The sequence below is a fragment of the Brienomyrus brachyistius genome, chromosome 25 (genome assembly GCF_023856365.1).
Source record: "Brienomyrus brachyistius isolate T26 chromosome 25, BBRACH_0.4, whole genome shotgun sequence".
NCBI lineage: Eukaryota > Metazoa > Chordata > Actinopteri > Osteoglossiformes > Mormyridae > Brienomyrus > Brienomyrus brachyistius.
The window spans coordinates 1,762,736-1,784,681 of NC_064557.1; the positions used below are offsets into that span (position 1 = coordinate 1,762,736).

A 21,946-nucleotide genomic window follows, 5' to 3' on the forward strand; every position below is an offset into this window, starting at 1 on the left:
TGGGTAAGACATGCGGATGCAGGATGTCAGATGTAGCGCTGCACTGTCAGGGTCCCCCAAATCACTACCAGAGATGACCTGAAGTCATACCCTGTGGCACCCCATACCATGATGTCATACCCTGTGGCTCCCCACACCATGATGTCATACCCTATGGCTCCCCACACCATGATGTCATACCCTGTGGCTCCCCACACCATGATGTCCTACCCTGTGGCTCCCCACACCATGATGTCATACCCTGTGGCTCCCCACACCATGATGCCAGGAGTAACACCAATTTGTCTCTCCAGAGCATTGGAAGGATTGGTCCTCTTCGCTTGGTGCTGCCATACACGCACACGACGGTCATCCGTGGTAATGCAGAACCAAGATTCATCGCTGAACATGCTACAACGCCACTTGTCGTCAATCCATGCCTCCCGGTTATGGCACCACTCCAAACGCATAAGATACGACTGCCCAGCCTCATGCAAACCCACTATGTGACCCTTATCAAACTCCGTCAAGTGCTGGTAACGCAAGGACCTGGATTTCACTTCAGCACTGAGCTCTTGCTGTGTGCTGATTGGTCAGTCTCCTATAATCATGCATGTGTCACTAATGTTAATGTGAAACAGCTGGGTGAGTCTTTCAGTCAAGGAAACAAACCAGTCAAAGCACAAGAAGTGCTGAACTGTTTAGCCTTTTAGTGTGAAAGTAATTTGTAAAACCTGAAGTAGCTCAAACTGTCCTCCCTGACATGGATTATCTTGTCACCGTACCTCTGTGTCCAGTGACTAGACATGCCAGCTCCTTGCAAATCGAATCATTTACATACCCATTGCTGGTCTGCACGTGTACCACATTATATCCAAATCGGACCATTACTTCTGGGTGCTTAACACATTAGAAACGTATTTTCAAACACACATCCACCCCTTAAATCGTCTTCTCTTAATTTTTTGGAAATCTCTCAACTTTTTCTCCCCCTCTTCTTATCATCTTAGCTTTTCTCTTTTGTTATTTAGCTTATAACGTTTGAGATTTTGTCGCATTTTCATTTCACGACTGCACAGCCAAACGAACTTTACTCAAGAAAGAGTGGGTGATATTATTAGTTTTGTTTGTGTGTTAAATGCATATATACCCATATCACATTAAAAATGGTATCTCAAACCCCCTTCTTTAACCATTTCGGCTCTGTAAATCTTCAGCCAGACATTTACGATAAAACGACTAAAACGTTTTTAGAAGGTTGCCGACTGCTGTTCTACGGCGTCACCCAGTGACCCTAGGAAGGATACTGATCCAATCTAAACCCAGTTTCAGTGACACACTTAGCTACTAGCTCAGCAATCAACACCGTGGAACAGCTGCCAGAAACTGGGAAAATGAGGTCAAACACCTGGTGTAACTCTAGAACAGGGGTGAGCAATGTTATCCGCAAAGGGCCAGTATGTACGCAGGTTTTCGTTGCAACTCCCAAATTCGGTCACTAATTAGATGACCGATTGGATGAAGAGTCCTCACACCTGGGTTTGAACAGCTGACCTAAAGGTTATCCCAAAAACCCGCACACACACCGGCCCCTTGCGGATAAGATTGGCCACCCCTGCTCTAGAAGAATCCCAATTCACCCGAACTGCCACCTGCCTCAGCAGTGGTAACTGGGTCAGTCAACTCTCTTACTCAAGAGGAGTAAGAGGCATATGGGAATTCTGCACAGTACGGCACCCACCACATGACAAACCCCAGGTGCGGCCATTGTGGGTGATAACTCGGCAACACACTGGTTCAAATGGAATGAAACGGAAAAACAAAATTTTCTCTGCAGGGCTGGATGTAGATTAACATACCGAGGATGAAGCAATTGTAGGTTAAGGGCCTTATTCAAGGGCCCAACGGAGTAGAATCACTCCAGGTATTCTTGGGATTCGAACCAGCAACTTTCCGATTGTCAGCACACTTCCCTAGCCTGAGCTACCACTCCACCTGGATTATGCTGCTTGCGTAATTTAATTATGCATTTCTCATTACTGCGTAATATTCATTTGTTTGGCACTTTGGTGCCAAGTGGCATGCAGTGATATGCCTATTTTGGTTAACAGTAAATGCAACAGCCAAACCCAGATACTTAAGCAAGTTTAATATAAAAATAACAAGGAAAAGAAAACAAGGAATGTTCAGACATTTGTCAAGCAAATTGCACACATTTGTTTCCAGGGGATGAGCACCTTCATCTCACAAAGAAAACAGAAATGTATAGATTAAACACCTCATCTCCTATATATACTGACCAAGCCAGCTGATCCTGGTGCTCAGTCAATGTTGGGATGTGATGTGAATCACAACCGCGGGGGGGGGGGGACGTCCCTCCTGTTGTGGGATGCCCAGCTCCGCCCTAGTCAGAGCACCGGAGCGTCAATCCCAGGACGGGTGTGGACCTCCTGAAAGCCCAGAGCTATGGGATGAAATCCAGATGTTTTCAACTGTTCCTTGACAAACAAGCATGTTGGATTCTACAGCTCCTCTTAGACCACATATCAGCTGGCAGAGATGCATTTCCCTGGTGGGGCCAGCAGGGGGAAATCACTGCACACAGGCTTTAGCACAGTCGAGAGCTGCAAGGGGTGCAACACCAGCAAAGACCACTTACACGCTCATTCACGGGCCACATGAACAAAAAGGAAACAACATAGGTCCTAAATGCTAGGATTAGAGTTAACGTAACATTACCATCTATAAATCATCACTACGGTACCTTTCACGTCAGCCAGCGGATTCTGATTGCAGCAGACAGATGCGGCAGCAGTGTGATGACATCAGCACTGACATCTGCATCCATATCCCCCTCCCCAAATGCTCATATACTGTCATTTTTTTTGGTATAAAAATAGCCGGAGACAGGAGAAGTGACAATAGCTGTATTATTTAACACGTATCCCGCAGAAGCCATGACAGCTGCAGTGGCAGAAATCGTTGGTGCCGCGTACCCCGAGCACGTAGGGGGTGACAGACACCGCCGTCATCTTAAGGTCCCCTGAGGGCCTCAATGTATCCCTCTTCTTTACAATTACGAGGAAATCGTCCACTGTTTTCCACACCACCTCAGTCAAAAGGCCGTGCTTAAAGGCTCTAATGAAGATCGCGGTGAGGTACAGTCAGTGATGACCAGTTCAGCTCGGGGGAACAGACTACCCGAGCCATTACACCTTGACTGTTTTTTGGGCTCAGATCTGTTCTGATATTTAAGCAGAACAACAAAGAGGTCGAAACATACAATTTCCGCAGAAAAGCAACAGTCACCACCACAGCAGTCACTTGGGCCGTGTCTCTGGAAGTACGAGCTGCGGATCGCCGCGTAAATCCCTAACAGCGGATGCCAGAGAATGCGCCGTGTGTTAAGACAGATATACTGAGACTGTAAATGCCCTTGTCCAGCTGGAAGCTAGTATGCACTCAGTTAAGCAGGCCCTTCGCCCTGAGTTATTGACAATGTGTACATGAGGTCTCGCTGGGGGTTTATTGCTAAGTGGCTTTTACTGCAAGCAGAACTGAAGCGCCTAAGTGCTTGTTTTCTAACTTGGTCCCTTGTCCCTATGGATACGCAGACATATTTCAGGCAGCCTGAAGGTGAATGGGGATAGTAATTCTTTGTTAGAACGATCCTTTGTTTACGCTGAGAGGGTGCATGCTTTGGTATACGTGCCCGAACCTGCGGGGGAGGGGGGGGGGTGTGCTATTATTCGTGTTCTAACAAGGTGCTCTATTTCCTGTCTGCTAGGTACACACACACACACACATCAGGAACTCAATGGAAATATCATCCCAGTACTTTCTGACAAGGTGACAAGCCGCCGATATCCATTTCCTGTCTCCTCCGCTTCAAAGCTGAAAAGGGCATCAGAGGAACGAACAAAAATAGGCCCCCCCCCCCGTGACTCCTCCAGGAGCGACTGCCCAGCTTCGTCTCAGGGCCCTGGCCGGCATTGGTCCAATCAGAGAGCAGCAAGTCAGTCATTCCTAGGCAGCTGATTACATTCGGGACACCTGCAGGTGGACAGACACCCCGCTGAGAACATGGGTGCATCATCGTCAACGTGACCTAACATGACCTCCAGGTCTGCGGAAAAAAAACTAAAAAATCCCTCGCAGCTCTCACCCACCCAGCAGGACGTGTGGGGCCGTTGCTGCGTCTCACTGTTGAATTCCATCAGCCGCTATAGCTTGACCACCACCACACAGGCTCCTGCCCTGCCAACGCATAACGGCGCCACCTGCAGGGCGACAATGGAACCCATCATGTCAGTTCGCAGCATAGCTAAAATGGCATCAAGTCCCACCTGAAGACTCCTCCACACTGGCTGGCTGCCCAAGGGAGACACACTCACCACTCAGGGCTGCTTACTGTTACCATATTTCCGCGTTTCCACCCACACTCAGGAGAACACTCTCAGGGACCCAAACACTAGGGGGCGCCCATGAGAAATGCTGCAGTCAGCAAGCATGACATGGAAAAAAATTCACTAAATTAAAAAGTTTGTTAAAACTGATAAAACTGGCTGAATATACATTTAATAAAGTAAATTTCAGTTCTTAAATGATTTGGTGTCATTGCAATGAATATTAATTTTAAATGTTTTTAATCATCCTGTATGTAGTACGGCGATGGGGTGATAACACAGATTCTGACAGTAGTCATTATTTGTCTGATTACTGACATTACTGTGTTCAGACACCTGTAACTATAGGTGAGCGGGTGAGTTTGGATAATAGCTGGTCTGGAGTGGCGGGGGGGGTATTTGGGAGAATTCTTCCGGGGCTCACCCATCCCTTTAAAGAGCCCCGCCCACACTAGACCAAATCACAAATAACCGCCTGGCTCCGAGTCAGCAGCGTGACAGCACTGCGATGTCCCCATTAGTCACGGTCACGGTCAGCTGCTAAAAACTCCTCCTGCACGCCTCCTGTTTGTGTCTCCTGTTAAGTCCCATGGGGGAGCAGTCGGCAGGGGCGAGATAAGGGTGTGTGTGGGGGAGGGGGGGGGATTTCAGGCCCAATTTAGAGAGAAGGAGAGAGAGGGATGGTGGATGAAAGCTTAATGATGGGGGAGGAGCACAGCTGAGGACTCCGGGGTACGTGACAGCCCACCTGCTCCCACTGGTTGGTCTGCGGGTCATAGGCCTCGACCGTGTTCAGGTAGACCTGCCCGTCGTACCCCCCCACGGCATACAGACGGTCCCCCAGCAGACACACGCCGACAGCATCCCGGCTGACACTCATGGGGGCCACGGTGGTCCACGTGTCTGTCTTGGGGTCGTACCTGGAAGGACGGATGACACGTCTTAGTGGCATGGCGGATTGACTCCACCCTGGGGTCAGGGGCGTGCACTCACCTCTCCACGCAGTCCGACAGGCGCGAGGTCAGGCTGGAGGCGGGGGCGTCGTGGCCTCCGATGGCATACAAGAAGTTGTTCCAGGTGGCCACGCCCACTCCTCCACGCCGCTTGGCCATCTGGCCGCAGATGCTCCACTTATTGGTGTGGGGGTCGAAGCACTCCACAGAGCGGAGGCAGGAGCTGCCGTCGCGACCGCCCACCGCGTACAGCCTGCAGTGGAGCCGGGACACGGGGGAGGGGGTTGCTACTTAACAGGGGTGTCCAGTAATGGTCGAGGAAAATATGATGCCAGTCAAGGTAACGGGAGACAGTCCGTTCACAGTCAGGTTGATCTGCCGGTCTCCTTCTGTACATCCCAGAAGCCCAGAAAACAGGCATCCATGATCATCAGGGGCCAGGGGCAGCCGACTGCACATCTCCTGCTGCTTAATCACATACACCCATGACTAGAGGAACCTCGTTTGGCGTTGCCTGATAAGTGGATCATGTTAAGCGCCTGTACCTGAATTTTCTCCCTGGCCGCGTTGGCTGGCCTGTTCCTCTCCAGCTAACGGTTTCAGCCTCACATCTGCATTGGTGCCGATTTAAACCGTCCCCTGTGGCACCCTGGCATAAACCACTTGCTAACCCCCATTGCCAGACAGTTCTGCTCGCTGTCCTGATTGCACAGACCCTCACAGCCATCCTCAGATGTCCTCATAGCAGCTGCTGGCCTGACACTGAGGTGAGTGAGATCTATAACAAGCCTGAATCCATCACTCCAAGGCATCAGTCAGCCCAGCCCAGCCTACTGGGAAAAGGCATCTCGCAGGTCAAATGGGACTGGGGTGGAACAGCTGGTAGCATCCTGTAATGCCATGTTTAGCCACATGGGGGAGCTCTGGCAACATCTGCAGTCTCCAGTAACTGATCTACTGTGGTTTCACCAGCCATAATCGAACACCCTAATGTCAGCACTGCTATTTGAAGACATTTCCTCCAGACACAGATATAGACAGCAGAAGCAATGAAATGTGCAGCGTCCCCCCCTTTATTCCCACATAAAACCCATCAACCAATCAGAGGAGAGGCAATAAGATAGGGGGATTTTAATGATTCAAAGAGGGTTCAGTTGGGTGGGTCTCAGGACTCACTTGCTGCCAAGTACAGCTACGCCCACCGTACTCCGCGGCGTTGCCATGCTGGCCACGAAGCTCCACTGCCGAGCCTGGGGATCCCAGCGCTCCACCGTGCTCAGGTAGCTCCAGCCATCGTGACCCCCCACCGCATACATCGGGCCCCCCAGGACGGCGACACCTGCGTGAGGACACATGACATTGGCAGGCAGGGAGGCGGAGGCGCAGGCGCCGGCGAGGCGAGGCGAGGCGCGGCGGAGCTCACCCAAGCCGTGCCTGTGCGTGGACATGGGGGGCATCACGCTCCAGCTGCGGCTCTGTGGGTTGTAGCACTCCACCGTGTTGAGCGTCTTGAGGCCGTCGCGCCCCCCCACCACGTAAAGCCGGCCCTCGAGCACGGCCACCCCAAACTGCAGCCGCCGGCCGCTCATCACCGCCACCTGCCTCCAGGAGTCCTTACGCAGGCAGTACTGCTCGATGCTGGTGGCACCTGGAGGGGGTCATCGGCGGTGTTGGTACATGGGGCCCCACAGGTGGGATGGACAGTGTGGGGAGTTCATCTTGTAATTATCATTTCCCCATTTAATTAAGGAAAGCTCAGTGTATGATGTGACATTTAACACCAGAAGTACGACTAAAATGTTAACATTACAGCGAGTGTGATGTGTAGGGGGAGGGACTCACAAGGAGGGTAAATGAGGGGGCCCACCTTTGGTGGCGTCCATGCCGCCCACGGCGAACAGCGCCCCCACAGTGGCCTTGCGGGGCCGTGTGCGCGGGCTCTGCAGCAGCGAACGCCGCTCGGGAAGCAAGTGGTACTTCATGGCCTCCATGAGGAGGTGCTGGCAATCCACGCTGTCCCTCAGCAGGGGGCTGGACTCCACGTCGGCCAGGAACTGCGGGCCAGCAGGACGGCTCTGACATAATCGCACCAACGGGTTGGGTGGCGCTTACTGTGCCCTTCCTTTATTAACCAAATGAATCAGCTCCCCACGCATGTCACCCCAATCATGTGACCACTATTCCCGTCTCAGATACGGCGCAGCTGTGGAAAAACAAAGGCACTCCGACAAGCCGTAGACCCCACCACCCGCTCCCCCCCTTCAGGGGAAAAGAGAGAAACAAAGAGGAGTGCGAGGCAGTCCTCATTTCCATTAGAGTCGGGGTCACATGACACCCCCGCGAGCTGGCGGAGGGACAGCATCATTTACATTTAGATGGGAACGGCTTGGGGCGGCGTGTTTTCAATAAACAAGACACCCGGCACCCTTTCAGCGTGCGTGTTCCGTTTTCTGCTCATCTGCTAAAGGCGGCCGACTCTTAAAGGGACGAGCGGCATCGCAGCAAAGACACTGCAGAGCTGGGACACGCATGGCTCACGCATGGCTCACACATGGCTCACGCATGGCTCCAAAGGGATTTACATCTCCAGTTCACACCTGGAGTGCTGAGAGTGCCTGCGACGTGCCCTGGACCGGCGGGCGGCTGCGCAGAGCAAGCTCAGCGGGGCCCCCTTAAGGCCAGGAGCGGCACAGCGACAGAGAGGCTCCACTGTGGTCTGTTATCTGCCTTTCCAGGCTGGGGTGCGTAGGAAATCCCCACAGCGAGAAAGCATGTTAATATGATCCAGCTTTCCACCCCCCCCCACACACACACACCCCCACACCATCCCCCAAAATAATTCAATTACTCAGAGGCGAGCCATGCAGACTGCAGGCAACCGCTGGCAGGCAAGCGAGTGACGGGGTGTGCGGCGGAAATGAGTAATGCACAGCTGCCCGTCAATCAGGGCCCTCCCACCAAGTGGCCAGGGCGGGCCCTGGTGCCACAGCCCCTCAGATGCGCCTGCCTGACAAGCGTCTAACCCCAACCCTAACCACTGCGCCCCCCCGGGGTCCTCACCTGCGGCGTCAGCAGGGGCAGCCGTACATGCGCCAGCAGCCGGGGCAGGTAGCACTGCCGGGCCGCGCAGTCATATTGCACCCAGCTCAGCAACGCCCCCATCGCAGTTTCCTCGTCTGGCACGTTCATGTCGTCTGACAACAGCAGCTTCTCCACCTCCCCGGGGGGCAGCAGCTGGAACTCCTGGTTCCTCATCACCTCCAGGAAGTGCTCCTGTGGGGGGAGATGGGAGGGCGGAGTCACTAGCTTGCAGCAGGAGAAAAAGGTGCTCGCATTTAATGCGGGGGGACGAGGGAGCGATGCCGCAGCATTTTCTTATCATGCTGAAACGTGCGAAGCAAACTGAAATAGGGGAAGAGTGACAGAGTGCGACGCATTGACAGCGGCGGAGTGAGACAGATTGAGTGTGTAATAAGGTGGGAAAGTCAGAGAGTGATAGGGAGAGTGACAGAAAGGGTGAGAGAGAGAGAGAGAGAGAGAGAGAGAGAGAGAGAGAGAAGACTGACAGCACGACATTAAGGGGGAAAAACAGAATCGTGAAGTTTCTTCCTAAATGACTGTCAAGTGTCCAAATGAGCTAATTAAACCTTCAGAGAGTGATTTCGCATGGAAATGGGACACGGGTTTCTCTGACCAATCAACTTAGGGGCTGGCTGAGAATAACCACACACCCCCCCAACACACACACACACACACACACACTTCCCTTTGAAAGGGAACATGACGCACAGTTACAGGACATCAAGCTGTCAGTGTCTTCTTGCAAAAACACATCTCCAGATGTCTCTGCACACCAGATGCCGTTTCTGGGTAATCGCTCCATCTGTGATAAAAAGTTCTCTGCTCCAGAGGAACCCGCTTTTCATCAGATCTGAAAACGCGGCGCATAAATTAGCCTGCTTAGAGCAGGACGACCCATGAGCCTCGCTCTGCCAGTCAAAGGGGCGCCCCCTGGTGTTGAATGACGGGCACGCAAAGGTTAGACGAGTGTGGCTGAGGGAGCAGAATGTGTTTCACAAGCTCACAGCAAACTAAAAACCTCTCGTCTCCTGCACCATTAGTAATCCCTGGGAGACGTCACCCTGGATAAGTGCGGAACACGTCAGCAGATGTTTGCCGGTCACACGGATTCAGACACACAGGGGTAAGCACTCAGGCAAGCTCAGACACACGGCCTGTGAAAGGACGAGGGGCGCTCAGACGAGCAGGCCTCCCCAGGGGGCCGGCGAGCAGCTCACCATGGTGTAGCTGTGTGCCACCTTGTGCAGCTCCTGGCAGCCCTGTGCGTCGGCGAAGGAGCGGATGCCCAGGCAGTTGGAGGGATGCAGCTGCTTGACCAGGAAGTTGCAGCAGGCCTGTACGACGGTGGAGAGCTGCAGCAGGCAGGACGCGGCCAGCAGGCTCTCGATGGTGTCCTCCCGCAACTGCAGCCGACCTGTAGGGGAGCAGCGGCGTGAGTCCTTGACCGACGAAGCAGCGGCTTGCATTCTGCTTGCGGCTTACGGGGAATCCGTACGCGGGGGCCGGCAAACCTGTGTACGCGTACTGCACCAAAGCCCACAATGCATCAGGGTCCACGCCCTCCATCTTGACCTCCTCCTGTGTGGCCTCTCGGACATTGCTGGTGAACATGGCGGCGAAGTAGTCAGACACTGAGGAGAGGACGAGTCTGAGGAGAGAAGGGTGGGGGGGTCATAACGGCACCCGTCAGCGAATCGGCTCACATCCCGCCGCAGAAACTATAGAAGCAACACCGGAAGGTGATGAGCCCAGTGCGGACCTGGAAACACCTGAGCCGCTGTCCCCGATACGGGGGGGGGGCCTGGGATAACCACTGTATGCTAGTGTAATATCACACACTCCGGAACCAAAGGAGACGGGTCAGTGGAATGCCCTTGGCAACAGCGGCCATGAAACACAGAGGCATGTGGGGGGTCAAAGAACGAGAGAGACGGAGACGTGAGAGACGGGGAAGGCTTTGGCATATAACCTCTGACCCCCCATCACCAACCCGCACCCACAGTGAGCCAAAAATCGCAATTCCAGGCAGAACAAACCGATATTCACGAGCCTAATGAAAGTGGCGAGTGAACGTCAGGCTGCACACGGCCAGCCGCTGTCACCCCTGCGGGATCATGCACCCCCCCCCCCCCCGTCACACGGCTTTGTGTTGGGTACCTGGGGAGAGGGATTCCTCTCCCTGTCACGCCCTCCACCCCCCCCCCCCCCGCCAACAGATTGTGACCTCAGCAAATCCTCAAACATCCACTGAAACGTCAACATTTCCAAACATTTTCTAAGACGGCATCAGTCCCGCAGCAGAAATCCGCGAGCTGGGAGCTGACAAGAGGTGCTGGACCGGAACAGGTGCGGCACTGACGTGTGACAGGCCCTGCAGGACGCCCGCCTCCCCTACATGGCTGTCAGGGACAGTCATTTCAGCGGTGCAGGTGCACGCTTTCCAGATGCGTGTCCCGTTCGGCTCGCTCTCTGACGAGCATCGCCATTCCTCCTGGCAGACTGCTCTGAAGGGCTCAGACAGCCCCCTCTCACCGTCACCCGACTGCACGGCACGCCTGCGTGTGTTGGCATGGAAACGGCGTCCAGTGGTGCGGCGGCTACGCAGACCTGTGGGCAGCGATGCGGCGCTCGCCGGCCAGGAGCACCACGTCGCACAGCTGCTTGCACCTCAGGTAGCTCTCCATCTTACTGAAGGCTTGCTCGGCGTGGCTCAGGGCCTGGAAGTGCTCCTCAGGGACACAGGCCTCCATGGTGTGGGTGGAGGATAGGGTCTGGCTGCTGGAGCTCCTACGGAGGACATGCAGAAACGGTGAGGGGTGTCAGAGAAACAGCTCGGGCAGGTGATTATACCACGGTAATGGCTAATAGCCCAAACGCATAGAAGCGCCACGGCGGCCATCTTGGACCTCTCACACAGCAGGAATGAGGACCTTGAAAAGCGCGGCTGGATCGATTGTCCCTGTCCGACAAGCCTCTGTCCGCCTCTCTCTCCCAAAGATCGGGCACCCAGTTTCACGGCCGGCAGCCTCGGATCCCCGGATCCGAAACGCCGAGCTGTGGAGCAGCCTCCGGGAAACATTCCGCCATGTTTCCACTGCCGGGTATCAAAGGGAAACCGAGGCCATTTGCTTTTCACATTTTTAAGTGCGATGTGGCTTCCGAGACGTTCCCTTCGCCAGCGGCTTCCCTTGATTGTGTGTTGAGGGAGGCCATTTTTAGCTAGCTGGAAGCACTTGGCTGCAGGCCTCACGCGTGCGCTTGCTCCTTGCTGAACCAGGAAAGCCATGCTGGGTTATTTTAAACCTCCCCAATGCTCTTGAGTCCAAGAAGCAGCGAGCTGGGGTGAACCTGCACAGGCCCCGGCTGGCATTGACAGCCCCCCTTGCGCTAACACGGATCTCCATCTGTTTGTGCCTAAGAACTGTCCCATGTGGTGAATGTGATTAATGGGCTATTACTGTCTTGTTCTGGGTGGACTGGGTGATACCTCAACCAACACAAACACCCCCCCCCCCCCCCAGTACCCCTCAGGATTATGGGGGGAATAAAAAACGTTGCATCACGCCCAGGGGAAACTGTGCAATGAACCAGTGACTGAACACTGGTCCCATCATGACACCAACTGCATCAGATGGGATAAAGCTCCAGGTTCTCCTACTTAAAAGAGAGGAGGGGCAATAAAGGGGGGGGGGGCAGACTGAGAGAGTATTACTCGCACTGACGTCCCATAAATAGCCAATTCCTGTCAGCGGGCAGCACTTACACGTGTAATCGCACAGCAGCACGGACCACACAGCTGGCCAATGATCACCCTCCCGAGGGGCTCAGAATGTTATCGGTACCTGAAACCCCCCCCCCGTCCAACAAAGCCAGGCTACCATCCGAACGTACATTCAGGCACAGCCTCCAGCTCTCCTGTCTGCATCCATCGCATTTAGCAGCTATTTGCCAGACCGCGGCAGACCCTGTGATCCGGCTCGTACTCCTCACTGCCAGTCAAAGAAGCTCTTCTTATTCCCACTATTAAAAAAAAATAAAAAAATCATATTTTACATATTCAGCAGACGCTTCTGTCCTAACCGACCTTTCAAGCCAGGCAAATAGCACGTTACAGACATACTCGCTGACAAGGAGTCGACTGGGCATAAGGGCAGCTAGGCCAAGCTTCCCACCAAAGCCCAGGTAGGAGTGTACAGTTCAATGCATTCATGCCCAAACCTACCACTAAGGACACTGAAGTCAAGCCCTCTATTTTTTTTCTGCAACTTCAATAACCGCGATCCATTACGGGGCACACTTACAAAGGGGCAGCACTTTTGAACTAAAAATCCTGGCTACAGCCCTGAATGCATTATTCGTGCCACGAAAACCAGGTCAGACGCAAATGAGTCTCGGTGCAGTCGCTCACTATTCCAGACGAGCTCCTTACATGGTGCCCCGGACGCCGACGTGGCACAGAGCCAGAGGTGTGTGCCCCCCCGCCAAACCCCAGGGACACCACGGGCTCACCTCGGTGAGAAACGCCAGTCCGAGCTGGACCTATGGCCAAACAGAGACAACTCCAGATCTGAGCTGCACGCACGCATGGCATACGTGGGACACAGAGGAGCAGATGCCGCTCACCACGAGCCACTTCTATAGACAAAGTGAACAACTGGATCATTTCATCATCGCCAGCGTGTTCTTCCAAAAGACTGCAGCGCATACACTGCATTATTAAAGCCTGCTTTCTGCTCCAGATGGCTCAGAAAGAAGTATTTTAGAAGAGTAAACGGAATGAAACGATGTATAACTGTTACAATTAGACGATTCAGTGCGACGCTAACTATCCGTGTTGGCTCTCGTGACACACGACGGCGGACGAACGGAGGCTGCTGTGTCTCCACGATGAACTCTCTCCAAGCCCGACAATCCCGACACACCCTCGACTTCCACAAAGGCAGGAGCAGATTGCGGCTGTTAAACGCGAACGGCGCCATCAGTGTGGACAGCGTTCCGCCGGACCCCGGCTTTTGGTCGCGGTCTGGGTGCGATCCACTCTTTCCACGTCGTGGGCACGTATCCTCCAGCTAGGCAGGGTCTACACCCAAGATACCCAGCCGTGCCCACCTTTCATCCAATCTGAAAGCGAGATCTTACAGCGAAAGCATTTCCCCGGTTTTAAACACGCATGCACACACCGTCTGTAGGTTGCTCTGCTCTCCGTACCTGCACATAATTAAATAATAATCCTACAAAGAACCACCCATTAATTATGGCGAACCGTAAGGCATCCAAAGAGCTGAGGCGCCCAGCCCGGTTTTCCCAAATGGGATACAGATGTGTGATGCAAACTGGTTGAAAACGACCAAAAGGCGAAAAGATTACCGTACATAAACTGTACGTTATGAAATGAACGCGATTTATTAAAATACGAGGCTATTACCGTTACTGACGGTGTCACTTGGCATGAGCGTAAATCTAGAGTTTAACCTCATAGCGTCAAGCAGCCGCACTGCCATTAAACACACAGCAGCTGCCTTCATATAGACTATAAATGCAAGAACCAGATGTGAGCTGGTTGAGCTCGCTTTGGGAAATGCCCAATCCTCCCTGCATAAACGTACAGCATTTCTCCGTAAACTTCCACCTCTTTGAAAAGTTGCCACCGACATCTGAGAAGATCTCACCCTTTCCGACAGCCTTTTAAAGATCTCAGATGTAAAAAGTAGCTCATCGGTTCTCCGATCCAGCCCACCCGATGTCCTACCGGCGCTTTACCTGCAAGAGCTGGAGTCCGATTCGAGATTGCCGCTGTTGGCTTCACCCCCAGCGAACCCCTCCGGCTCGCGTCCCTCCATAAGAGCCTGCTGCGACCCAGCGCATCCTTCTGAGGTCTCCTCCAGGACCTCCGGTTTCGGCTGTGGGTGCGCGACCCACTGGAGCGGCGGGGGACTCCGACAGTCCTGCTGGCTCAAAGAGCGCCGGCAGCCCGAAGCCGATGCCGGTAAAAGCGCCGGACGGCTTGCGACGCCCGCAAACTTTATACAGCTGCCGCCGCCGCCGCCGCTGCTGCTGTTGTTCGTGCCGGCGGCAGTACCAGCGGCCGCGGCACACACAGCAAGGGACGGACCGTCCGCCGAGCCTCCGTTTCCCCTGCCGCTGAAGAAGTCACCCAGCGACTGGTTGTGGGGCGCCGAGGAGGTGGGGTGGCCGAACCACCTCCATCGAATTCGCAAAATCTGCTTCACGTCAAACTCCTTTTTAGAGGCAGACATCCCCAGTTACTCCGGCGGAGACAGAGCCCGCTACGATGGGCACGGCTCGGCAGACGATGCGAATGAAGGGGGATGGAGAGATGGTGCGCCGCGCAGGCTGGCGCGCACACTGAGCCCTGAAAATGCGCTTCACAGCAGACAAGCGGGGGCCGCACGGCACAGCTAAACGGAAACCTGGGAAGGAATAACCGGGACACGACCCAGGGGCGAGCGTAGTGCACTACGCGAAACAAACCCGTCACTCGATGCAAAACATAAAGACGCGTGACGCTTTGGCTATGAAATGAAAGCACTTTAATGATTTTCTGTACAGGACGAACGACGGCTGCTGATCAACACTTTGGGGGGGGGGGGGGGGGGGACACATCATGCTGGGTTTTATTCCCTAAAGACACCTCTCACCACAGCCCCAAAAAAAGGGGGAAAAAAACCTGATGTGATTACTAAGTAAAGGATAAGTACCATACTGTAATGACCAATGGTCATGTAATATTACCACTGCTTAATATATCTGCGGGGGGTGGGGAGTAAACGATAACAGGAAACACATCTCATAGAACATGCAGGATGCTACTTAGAAGGGATGTGGGCAGCGCACATTCAGTAATTTCTGTGGCTGATAACCCCACCCCCACAGGAACCTGTCTGCCTGCTCTTTCCTGTCTGTAGTGTCATCTGAGGCATGTGTGGCTATCAAGGTGAGCATTCAATGCTGCCCCCCCCCCACCTGCCCGTAATGCGAGAAGGTGGCCCCATAGGCAAGCGCGTAATGCCATGCCAGTCCCCTAAGCAGCCACACTGGCATAGTCACTGGGACACAGAGTATGGGAAGGACGGCATGGGTGTCTTTCGATGGACGGGTTCGGTCCAACAATGCTTTATGCAGAATGTGCTGCACCTCCAATAGTGTTGGTGATGGGAGGGGGGTCTCAGACAACAGGAGGAGTGGAGCATGCAGTCACCTTACTGGCCTGTAAGTCAGCTGTCTCCCACTGCAACGGCCCTTCATCCAAAAGTGGGGTCTGGAGAAGGTTCCAGAGCGCAGGGCTATTGACATATTCACTGAACCTGAATGTGTTCTGAACGCTAACAGCAGCCCTGAACGCTTCACGGTGTCAGCCACATTCCCAACAACGCCCACGCAATATTCCATCGCTGGGTGCAGTCATGTTTAAACGTTTTGCTCCTCCCAGATCGCGGGCTGTTCTTCGGCTGGTGCTGATTGGCAGAAAGGCCAACTAATGGGACCCAGCAGGGGAAGAAAAATTAAATAAAAAAACGAAGAGAGACAAATTACACAGGCCTGTGTGTGCACACGCTACACTCGCGGCTGAGGGATGTCCGAAATCATTCCCCCAGGTGATGCCTTGCGCTTTTAGTAAGAGCAAAATAGGCATAACTGCACACTGGATTAGCTGGGCACTGACCTCTTCCCTCAAGTCAATGTAATCCATTGATTCAACACCAGACGATGCCCATCATCACCAAGAAGCATCTTCTGAAATGAAGGTCAAGGAGGTTAGTAGTGAGCGTGACTGGGAGATGTGCTTACGAAGTTCCCCACAGCTGCCCTGTGACACCTTCCAGACCTCTTGAGGATAATGCTCATTAATAATCTGTGACTTTTATTGGGGTTTGCGTGTTTTAAATGTAACAAACATTTGCATTTTGTAGAACTTACATACAGCACCAGTCAAACGTTTGGGCACACCTGCTTTTAATGCCTGTGCCTCAATTTTAGCTGTATTTTTCACCTTACAGAAAAAAGGCTATGAGGAAATAAAGTAATACTTATCAAACATTGTAACAGCCAACAGAAGTGCTCAACATCTCAAAATGTTCTCACATTTTAGACTCAAGATAGCCCTCTTTTGCTTTGATGACAGCATTGCAGACTCATCATTCTTTCAACCAGCTCCCAGATGGAGAAGCATTCTAGGCGTCTACATCAGTCTTGAAGGAGTTTCCAAAAGTTCTTGGCACAAGTTGGCAACCTTGTTATTACTCATCAATCCAACTCATCCCAGACCAGTTCTATAGAGTTTAGGTCGGGGGATTGTGGGGGCCAGGTCAGCTGTCACACCACTACATTTCTTTCCTTCTTCACATGACAATACTTACTACATGACCTCGGGTTGTGCTTAGGGTCATTATTCTTGTTGAAAACCAATGATTCTCAGTAGGTGTGTCCAAACCCCTAACTAGTACTGTACATTGTACTAAATATTTCATGCATTCAGTTAAAAACCCTTCCAAGGCCAATGAACTGATACATTTTTATGAGCAATACATTAAGGTAACGTGCAGAGTTCACTTGCACCCCCTAGTGCCAGTACTTGGACCTGTGTTCTGACAGAAGTCCTCTGCACTTGTGGTACTGCACTCTGGGGTCTTCACATCCAGTTGGATGAAACTTCTTGGGCGTCCATGAGACAGAGATGAAGGCTTTCACACCCCCAGAGGCCTGTCCCTACCATGCCACCATGATACTTAAAAAAAAAAAAAAAAGACAGACTGCAGTATCGCAGGAAGGATGCTGCTGAAATCAGAGAACGCCAGGCCACCCTAGAGCTAAATAAATCGCAGCCATTAAGGGATCTTTTCCTTCTGAAAAAAAAAACAGACCTTTATCGACAGCCTTAAAACCACATCCCAGACATGACTGGCATCCTCGATAAGCAACCCGTCGCTTTCACAGCGGGGGAAGCATGCGTATGGCGGTATTCTGTCAGCAAGCCCCCTCTCTGTCAAAACGGCAGCTCTGACTCACACGGGGGGAGAAATTAAAATCCTCCAGAGCCTTACCGATGAGCACGCTCTGCTCTCTCTGTGTCGGGGGGTGGGGGCATGTGAGCTGCGACTGGCAGACATCCGATGATGAACACATCAACGGAGGAACCGCAGTGGGATAGATCGAGAGGCACGCCGTGCATCTCGGTGAGCCGCCCCTCTCATACTGGTCAGGAACAAACGCTGCAGATGTATCTTCAGTGCGATTAGGAGCAGACCACACCCGACTGCCAGGTGCCAATCACCACGCTCACCCTTCCCGAAATGATAACGCCTGTGTTACAGAGCTGTGGGGGTTACCGCGCAGGGGCCTGGCATTTCCATACAAACCTGGAGTCTCATCTGGGAGCGGTACAAATATCTGAGGAAAAATGAACCAACCTAGCTGGACCTCAGTTTTCAGAATCCGGGCAACATCATGGACGGGCGACTCACCACCCACCAGCAATCTGCCTGGCCCACCCTCTCGACGTTCCCGCCACTATCAACTGTCTGGCTGAATGACCCCACCGCCGAACCCTCCCAGCCAGCAGCAGATATCCGTCTGTGATATGAGGAGACCTGAGCTTTGCTAGAGCCAACACACCCTCGCCATGGGGTGTTGCAGGCAGGATAAGTGTGTGAACGGGAAGAGTTGGAAGAGTGGGAAAGGGAGCGGCCGTGTCGGTGGGTTGGGGGGGTCATCCAGGGATCAGGGACCTGCAGCTTCTCCATGCATGACAGTTCGCTCCCGATTCACATCCCAAACAGCAATCAGCCCAGTTTAGCTATGATCAACCTGTCTCCTCCGTAAATACAGTCTGCAACACCCACCCACCAGGGCGATCACAGCCCTGTAGGACAACCGCACGTTCTAAACCGCAAGGCACCAACAAAGAAATGGTGAAGGCCCAGTAGGCCTCGACTGCCCCACTCACTCATCCTGAAGCAAAATAAAATGTGTTAGCTAGCAGATGCTTTTCTCTATCTATTTAGCAACATACATATTTTGAGAAAGAGTCAGACAATCACTGAAGCAATTGGTGACTTTGCTCACTCTGCCAACCCGGGGATTTGAACCAGCAACCTTCTGATCCCAAGTGCAGTACAAAACCAGACAGTCCCACTTTAAACCATTTTTTACTGCAATTTTCCCTCCCAGCAGCTTATTTACGATCTTCCAACGCGACACTAACCACCGGCATTTATGGCGCTGCCGTTATCTCTGGCTGCCAGATGGTGGGGGTGGGCATCTGTTGGGGGTGGGGGGTCGCGGCACGCATATAAGTGCTAATGATCACAGATACGTTTTCCTTTACGAATCGCACAGACATTACAACTCTCGTTAGTTTTTATGTTTCCGTAGGATGATTGATAACATTAGCATGACACTATCAGCACGGTTTCCATTAAGGGGGGGGTCTGTTCTGAAGAAATTTATGCAAGCTGGAGTACAGCTCCAAAATGGCACTGTTAACGCACCCCACCCCCCCAATCGTCAAATGGCGAATGCTAACAAAGGTGACAGAGCACCTGCTCACACACTGTGGAGATTACAATCTCACCGCTCCCATGGTGATGGCGATGACACACGTACACACACACACACACACACACACACACACACACACACACACACACACACACACACACACACACACACACACACACACACACACACACACACAGACACACAGACAATGACAAGCCGGCCCTCTGCCTTGTGCTTATGTAGGAACCCCTTGACGCCTCAGGTGGGGGATTCAAGACCAATTTTATCCTGCCCGGACACTTCCACTTATTAATATTTCATAAACAGAAAACATCCATGGGGACCAGCTGGCGTTGTAGCTCGATCCGCAGACTGTTTGGGCAGGAAATTCATCACACCAGTCCCGGAGTGGCCGAAGTGGAGGCGGCAGTGGGAGAGGGGTCCTTAATGGTTCTCCCTTCTTCCCACAGGCCAGGATGGGGGTGGGGGGATTCCAGGGAGGTTCTGGACTAAAGCACTGGGAGGCACAGCCCAGGCAATGATGCACCTACCAACTATCTGACCCGACGAACACTCTCAGGGGGATGTGGTCACATGATGTGGGCAGAGCACATCCACCTCCTTGATAAAATCAGCATGGGGACAGGCTCCTAAGAGACACATGTCCCCCACCCAATCTGCACAGCCCCATCATCCCCAGTCCAAAAGGCTCAGTGGAATGCCACCCCCTGCCCTGTAAGGTCTGCACCCAAGGTGCTGAGGGACCCAACAGGCCGCTGTGCAGAGGCCAGCCGCCCTGATCCCACTGCCCATCCCAGCTTGTTAGCCTTGTTTCCCTGCTCCTCTATTCGCCAGATAATTTGCGCTGGACCGATGATCAGAAGTGAGATCCTTGAAACACCCATAACGAAAAGCATGGGGGGGGGGGGGGGGGGGGGGGCAAACAGCGATCAGCGTTGACGGGGTGAGGGAGCAGTGTCGTGTGAGATGCCAGGAGGCTGGACACAAGCCTCACAGCCTGACCTCCTAACCCTGAGTGCTTTCCTCCACTCTGAAGCTCGATGAGGCCTCCTGCCGGAAGCACTGAAACTGGGCAGGAAGCAGACCCAGCACACGAAGGGATTCTCCGCCAGTGTTATTTCTCCAGACTGTAAGAAGACGAGTGAGTCACAGTCTGCAGTTACTGGAAAGGCCACACTAACTAGGAATCCTTATAAGAACACGGCAGGGACTGGAGTCAAATTTCAGGTTTAATTAGCGTTTGTCTCCTGCAAAAACTGATGGGTTTTTTTTGTAATTACAACGCTCCAGCTGAATCTTGGAGCCAGCCTGCATCTGACATCCTGAGTCACCGGGGAAGCTGGCTTCTAGCGAGTTCTGACATGTTCGTTTATGCATCGAGGGGAGCTCGGCTGTGTCTGCAATTCTCCTTGCCGCCGCCGTGTCTCCGGGGACCCTGGGAACCCAAGACTCTGCCTGCCAAGCACCCAAAGGCAAAGCCAATGGGCACCTGACAGAGGACTGACTGCCAGGGAAGTAGGACCTTTTATCTCTGAATGGCATGCAGATACCGCAACGTGCATGCTCTTTCCATGGGTTCTGTTCAAGTGGCTGCATCTGGTTCTTACAAAAGCTAAATCACGAAGACGTAAATCCTGCACCATGGGGTAGGGGGGTGCTGCACCACAGATCGGCAGCTCCCAGAAAGCCGGCTCCCCACACCTCAATCTCTTTCTGTGATTTACTGACATTTGGTCTTTCGTCACGACAGTGGGTCTTTCATTCATCCCAGAAACACTGTTGGGGGCTGGATGTACTGCCGGCCTGGACAGAAGGGGGCGCAGGAGGCCAGCCCCACCTCTGTATTAATGTCCACATCGGTGCTGCTACTCATCCATCCATTCTGGTCTGCTCTTCCTTCTCAAGGAAGCTTTACAGAGAATAGACTACAGAGTAGATTCAAGACGGACTGCATCTGGAGAGTGAATCGTGCAGAGGTGTGTGATGCACTCCGTCAGCGACGTGGCGTGATGCTTCCCGCCAGCCTGGCACTCCGCATCGCCAGAACCCCCCAGACACAGGTGGGGGGGCCACAGAGTGTCTCTGCAGCTCACAGTGCAGACACATGTGGGGAGGGGGATGTCTTTAGTCTAATTAAACAGCTAAATAAGCCCATTATTAAAAGGCTATTAAATTAGAGAAGATGCCTCCCCTCCCTCAGGTAGGGGGTGAAATGTTTTCATCTTTACTATTCCCTGTCCTCCTGTGTAATCACAATGAGCCACGCTTCACAGCTCACGTTAGCGTTAAGGTCATGTGACTCACTCCGGCCAGCCCATTCGCTCGCTCGTCCTCTCGCCCTTGCTGGTCTCTCTCTATTTACCGAGCGGGTGTTTCTCACAAACCAGCCTCGTCACCTGCCTCTCCACAGCGGGATCGCATTCACGCTGGGGCACCTGGCCCACGTCACGCTGCCAAAGCACGGTGCCCGTGTCCAGTTGCCTGTTCTCTGACACCCCCCCGAAGCACACCCCTGCAGAGCTCCATTCACTGCGATTACACAGGTGACTCAGGAGCACAGTTACATAACATAACATCATACCCATGTTTCCTCATCCAGTAACACAAGCTTGGAATCTCTCCCAGGAAGCAGAGTCTGGGATGCCAGTCTGTTAGCCATGTACCTGTTAACATACCATTCAACAGCACCTTGTGTATAGATTCAGCCCAGCACCACATCCAACACGTCTATCTCCAGTGAAGGGCACCGCCAGTCAGCACCCACATCCACAGGTGGATAGTTCAGGTCCAGAAAGTAAAAATCCAGACCAAAATTTTGTTTCAAACAGCCAGTTAGAGACACTTTATACTCATCCGGTTGGTTAAAACAAAACTTTGGTCTCGATTTTGCTTTTGCTGCTCACATCACACTGTCCTGGTACCTTCTTGAAGGAGCCTTCAGGTCGCTGATTTTTCATGCATATTATTGTGCTTTGAGGAAATCAGAGT

At 53.0% G+C, this 21,946-nt stretch overlaps 1 protein-coding gene across 12 annotated transcripts in view; it reads right to left on the minus strand.

Moving 5' to 3' along the window:
* Positions 1-2,111: 2,111 nt before the first annotated feature.
* Positions 2,112-21,946, minus strand: part of klhl5 (kelch-like family member 5) — a 32,875-nt gene continuing 13,040 nt past the window's right edge. For 5 of the 12 annotated variants that reach the window (XM_048996119.1, XM_048996113.1, XM_048996115.1 and 2 more), the window contains exons 2-11: positions 11,027-11,206; positions 9,931-10,067; positions 9,637-9,833; positions 8,399-8,611; positions 7,206-7,413; positions 6,762-6,986; positions 6,515-6,677; positions 5,379-5,591; positions 5,134-5,305; positions 2,112-4,259 (exon numbers count right to left, since the gene is read on the minus strand). In XM_048996119.1, coding sequence (XP_048852076.1) covers positions 4,203-4,259; positions 5,134-5,305; positions 5,379-5,591; positions 6,515-6,677; positions 6,762-6,986; positions 7,206-7,413; positions 8,399-8,611; positions 9,637-9,833; positions 9,931-10,067; positions 11,027-11,169 — 1,728 coding nt within the window. In that variant the 5' untranslated portion in view covers positions 11,170-11,206 and the 3' untranslated portion in view covers positions 2,112-4,202. Of the gene's footprint in view, positions 4,260-5,133; positions 5,306-5,378; positions 5,592-6,514; positions 6,678-6,761; positions 6,987-7,205; positions 7,414-8,398; positions 8,612-9,636; positions 9,834-9,930; positions 10,068-11,026; positions 11,207-14,179; positions 14,963-16,103; positions 16,175-17,018; positions 18,666-21,946 lie in introns of those variants that run through there. The other 7 variants (XM_048996117.1, XM_048996114.1, XM_048996116.1 and 4 more) reach the window with 5 other exon arrangements.